The sequence below is a fragment of the Atta colombica genome, unplaced genomic scaffold (assembly GCF_001594045.1).
Source record: "Atta colombica isolate Treedump-2 unplaced genomic scaffold, Acol1.0 scaffold126, whole genome shotgun sequence".
NCBI lineage: Eukaryota > Metazoa > Arthropoda > Insecta > Hymenoptera > Formicidae > Atta > Atta colombica.
The window spans coordinates 2519626-2524412 of record NW_017259213.1 but is presented as its reverse complement, the minus strand read 5'-3'; the positions used below and the strand labels follow the sequence as shown (position 1 = coordinate 2524412).

The window sequence follows — 4787 nt, the reverse complement described above, 5'->3', positions numbered from 1 at the left end:
TCCATCATTTTTGCATGAAATTGAATGGAAAAATAATGGATTTCTTTTTACTACACCTAATATATATATAAAAGTATTTAGCGCAGATATAAAAGATAAAGATTATATACTCGAAAAAGGATTATAGCCAAGGATAGGAAATCTCTATTATCGCACGTAACTATCATGTTCTCGCTTGATAGTTGCTTTTAACAAATTCGCTCGGAAGTTATATGGCAATCTTGCAGAGATCGCGGCAGCGGTGTTTATAAGGGCGGTTGGACAAATTACACGCCTTTGTACGTACCCCATTATGTTCACTGTTCGTCTCTTCTTTGTCTGTTTAAGGTCTGTGGCGGACGGGGCAAGTGCGAATGCGGTACCTGCAATTGCTTGCCAGGATGGGGTGGTGAGACGTGCGACTGCAAGGAGACTAACAGCACATGCATCCTGCCGTCGGGTGAAAACGTCGAGATTTGCAGTGGACGTGGCAACTGCATTTGCGGCAGCTGTCATTGTCACGAGCGGGACAATATTCGATATTCCGGACAATATTGTGAGGAGTGTCCTGTGAGTGTCTGCATATAATGAAATATCCAAGAAAAACAAAATGTCATGATAATGACAAAATGACTTCACAATGATTATTAAAAATCATTTTTCGATTAGTTATGATTTATTTTATATTATTTGGACATTACATTATTTATTTATTGTTCTGTTTGGGTACTGTTGGACGAACGATTTTTTTCCAGCAAATAAAATAAGAAAAAACATAAAAAGTGTTTAATAAAATGCACAGATGTTTTTACATTCAAGTTTATATACAAGGTATATAATCCCAGATCTATTTACGTCATTTACTAATGATTCGTAAAGTCTTAAAATGAAAATTTTAATACCGAAATGTCGAGGCTATAATTTTTGAATTATGAGCACTTAAAGTTAACTAATCATATTGTTTAAAGTTGTATGTTTAGATGCAATTGACACTTTTTACGTTGTATATTGTGGAACCAAATGTCAATCACACCTAAACGCGCGAACTGTATACGATATGATTGGTTAACTTTAAATATTTGTTATAGCCTCGATATATATTGATATTAGAATTTTTTAGTCTCAAAATAATTTTAAAAATTCTGTCATTAACAGGTAGTACGATAGATTTGGGACACTCTGTATTAATCGATTATCATTCGTGTACATATGATTTCCATAAATATTTCAATATCAATAATATAAAAGCAAAACTTCGAAAATTATATATCTATAAAGACTTTTTTGACCGAAATTTATAATTGATGTATTAAATTATTTAAATTGTTGATTATTATCTACTAATTTAATTTAATTTTTACGAATGATGTATTTGAAAAATATATATATTTAAAATGTTAGTCGTTCTTTGTACATTATACATGGTGTTCTAGAATTTTTAATAGTAAAAATATCTTATACTCTTACAACACTCTAAAACAATTACTTATTTATAACACATTTCAGACGTGTCCAGGACAACGATGCGAAGAATTGAAGGATTGCGTGGAATGTGTAGCATACAATACAGGACCACTCGCGAAAAATGGGAAATGTGATTTATGCATGCATGAAATAGACATCGTTAGTAGCTCTTCCTTTGAAATAACATTTGTCTAATCTACAATGTACTCTTTATTTCAATGCTTTTTGCTTTTTACTACTTTTTACCTTTTATCCTGTTTTTCGTTTTCTGTTACCCAAGATAAAAGATGAACTAGAAGAGAAAAGAAATGCATAACATGAAACAAGATTGTCGATAAAATAATCGTAAAGAGAAAAAAAAGACAAAAGGTAAAAAGCAAGGAACAAGAAGTAAAGAACACATTGTTAGTTTATATGTACGCAAGCTGCGCGAGGGTGATTAACAATTTGCAATGCGATGCAAAAAGACGCTTAATTATTTCACAGGTCGATATTGTCGAAGAAGATCCTACGAAAGATGAAGAAGCCGATGCCCGCATATGTCGAACACCCGGTGATGCAGGCTGCACGTTTGTCTTTAAATACCAATACCACAGAGCCGGTACTGGAGGAGATATCAAAATCTTTAAGATTCAAGCTGAGCAAGAGAGAGCTTGCCCAACACCAATTAATATTTTTGGTAATTATTTTTGTTATATCATTATATGAATTATCTCTCGTGACACATCACAAAATATATAACTTACATTATTATATTCTCTTTGATAAATTAAACAGAATTAATATGTAATGTATAATTAATTAATTCTTTTTTTTTAAGGATAGTATTGTATATAATAGAATAAAATGAAAAAAACTTATTGTTTCATCAGAATCTGGAAATTATGTGTTCGAGCATCTAGCCATTCTTATTTAAAATAATCTCCTAAAGGACAAACATGTAGAATCCATATATAACGAGCGTTTTTTTCATGTTAATTTTTATTTAAATGATAAGATTCGATTATCACAAATTAAATAAATTATCAAATTGTTTGTAATAACAGCTTATATACTGAAAAAATTCGAATTTCACGATTTAAATTATTAGTAGAATGAACAATGATACCATATTGTTATAAACTATTGTAATTATTGTATTTATACTGAAGATGGTCTAATTAAGACCGAAACGTCTATATTTTATTGTTCTTTATACTTTTAATAAATTAATTATTGTTCGCTGCTAACATCTTGCGCAGTGGTATATGCTCTTTACAATATTGTTTTGAAATTTTAGCCACTTATTTTTGTTTATTATTAATAAGTGATATTAACGATTGAATAATTAATTAATTAATTAATTAGATTAATCACACACATCTGCATATTTTTCAAAAGTTGGTGCTAGTATACAGCGTTTTTTTGTTATTATTTCACGTTTTAAAATTCTGTTTGGTTATTGCGTCTCTCTTTGTCCGTCTATCTTTCTCTAATTATCATTCACTCGATGATTTTTGAAAATATAATATCTTTGGTTATACTTATGTATGCGAGACGATACGAAATGAACTAGAATTTACTTTCTCCCGTAGGTGTTGCGCTAGGCGTTGTTATAAGCACTGTCATCATCGGTTTCCTGATTCTCCTCATTTGGAAGATCCTTACGATTATTCATGACAAAAGGGAATATGTTAAGTTCGAGAAGGAGCGCGCCCTCGCCAAATGGGACAGAGTGAGTCGCTATTCCTCATTATTTCCGATCGCGTGACTACAAGATTGCCGGAATGTCAATATGTTGAAATGTTTCAGGGCGAGAATCCTCTATACAAACAAGCCACGTCAACTTTCTGCAATCCAACTTTCCAGGAATACGCCACGAATTAATAATTTATAATTCTAGATTTTAGTGACATTACAAATTTTGTATAATAAAAATGTTAAATTTTATTTTTTGCATATTGAATAATAACGCATTGAAAAATGACAAATATTTTTTTTTATTAAGTTTTTATAGATCAATTCTTATATGAGAAACTGACTATTTTAGAAAAAATTTAATTTATTATCCTGAACTTCAACATAAAAATATATTCAATAACAATTAATATATCAATCTATGTAATCTATGTTAATATTAATACATCAATAAATTATTTGAATTAAAAAATATAGTTGTGCAAATTGCTTATGCCTAATGAACAGCCGTAAATTAATATAAATCATGATATTTTATTACATAAATAAGATATTCTTAGATCTTATTATTACACGTGGCTAGAAATATTCTTTTTAGGTATAATAACAGGAGATTTCAATGCCGGCCTTCCAATATATGTACCGTATCCGATAACTAGCGCCGCGCTAAGCGAACGAATTGAACGAGCCTCTGCGGGCGCCATGTTGTTTAATTGCCGCATAATGAGAAGACCAATCGGCAGCGAGAATCTCATGCAAAAACGAGCAAAACTTTCTACGGTTTTTTTTCTCTTCCTTCACCTCCTTGCATCGTTCTCCCACTCTTACCGAGCTCGTAATAACACGTCTCCGTTCAAATACTTCCTGCTTCCCTCTATTTATTACGAAATATATAGCTACGTAGATTTCCCGACGAGTTTTTTTATCGTTTCGTTCTATCATTGTAAAACTGTTTTCATGTCGATCATGGCCGATAGCGGATTTATCGGTAGCAATTATTTGAAATCCAAAATCTCTTCTAAAAATCTCTTGATGAATTTAAAAAATTTAGAGTTATTTCATTTATCCCATTTTAACATATAAAAATTACAGCTGTATACTGTAATTACAAAAACTAAAAAATTCAAAATAAGACGTTCGCTGTGATTATTTGAATTTTTCAGTACCTCTGCTTTAATGGTCGGAACTATTTATTTATTCTACATAGAATTATAAAACTATTGAAAATAAACTCAGAACTTTCATTATTTAATAAAGATCCATCAAATGAGAGTGTTTCACACATACCTTATATATTAACTACAAGAAAATTAGTGTTTTTTCTATCTTACGTAGTTTGTAATTGTAAATGATCAAAAAATATTTCTGTCAACAATTAATTAAGCAAAAAGCTTAAGATATATTATACATCTTTAAAATTAATTTATATATTAATTTCTATTTGCATTTAATTTTAATATCAGGACTTTAATTATCCTGTTTAGGATCTCTCTAAATTTTTCGCTGTTTTAATATAATGTTAGTAATTTTTCAAAGCTGAAAAAATCAATTACATGTATTCTGTCATTACATGTATATTCATTATATACTAACAATTTTTTGATTCCGCGAGAAATTATTGTTCCGTAAATAGAGTGAACGATGGCTCATCTGAGGGGGGTTGCCAG

General features: G+C 30.3%; 1 protein-coding gene across 1 annotated transcript in view; it reads left to right on the top strand.

The window, feature by feature from the left end:
• Positions 1-3309, top strand: part of LOC108694922 (integrin beta-PS-like) — a 9822-nt gene extending 6513 nt beyond the window's left edge. The window contains exons 11-15 of the mRNA XM_018204616.1: positions 328-549; positions 1486-1602; positions 1930-2122; positions 3018-3157; positions 3235-3309. Coding sequence (XP_018060105.1) covers positions 328-549; positions 1486-1602; positions 1930-2122; positions 3018-3157; positions 3235-3309 — 747 coding nt within the window. The remainder of the gene's footprint in view (positions 1-327; positions 550-1485; positions 1603-1929; positions 2123-3017; positions 3158-3234) is intronic.
• The last annotated feature ends 1478 nt before the right edge of the window (positions 3310-4787 follow it).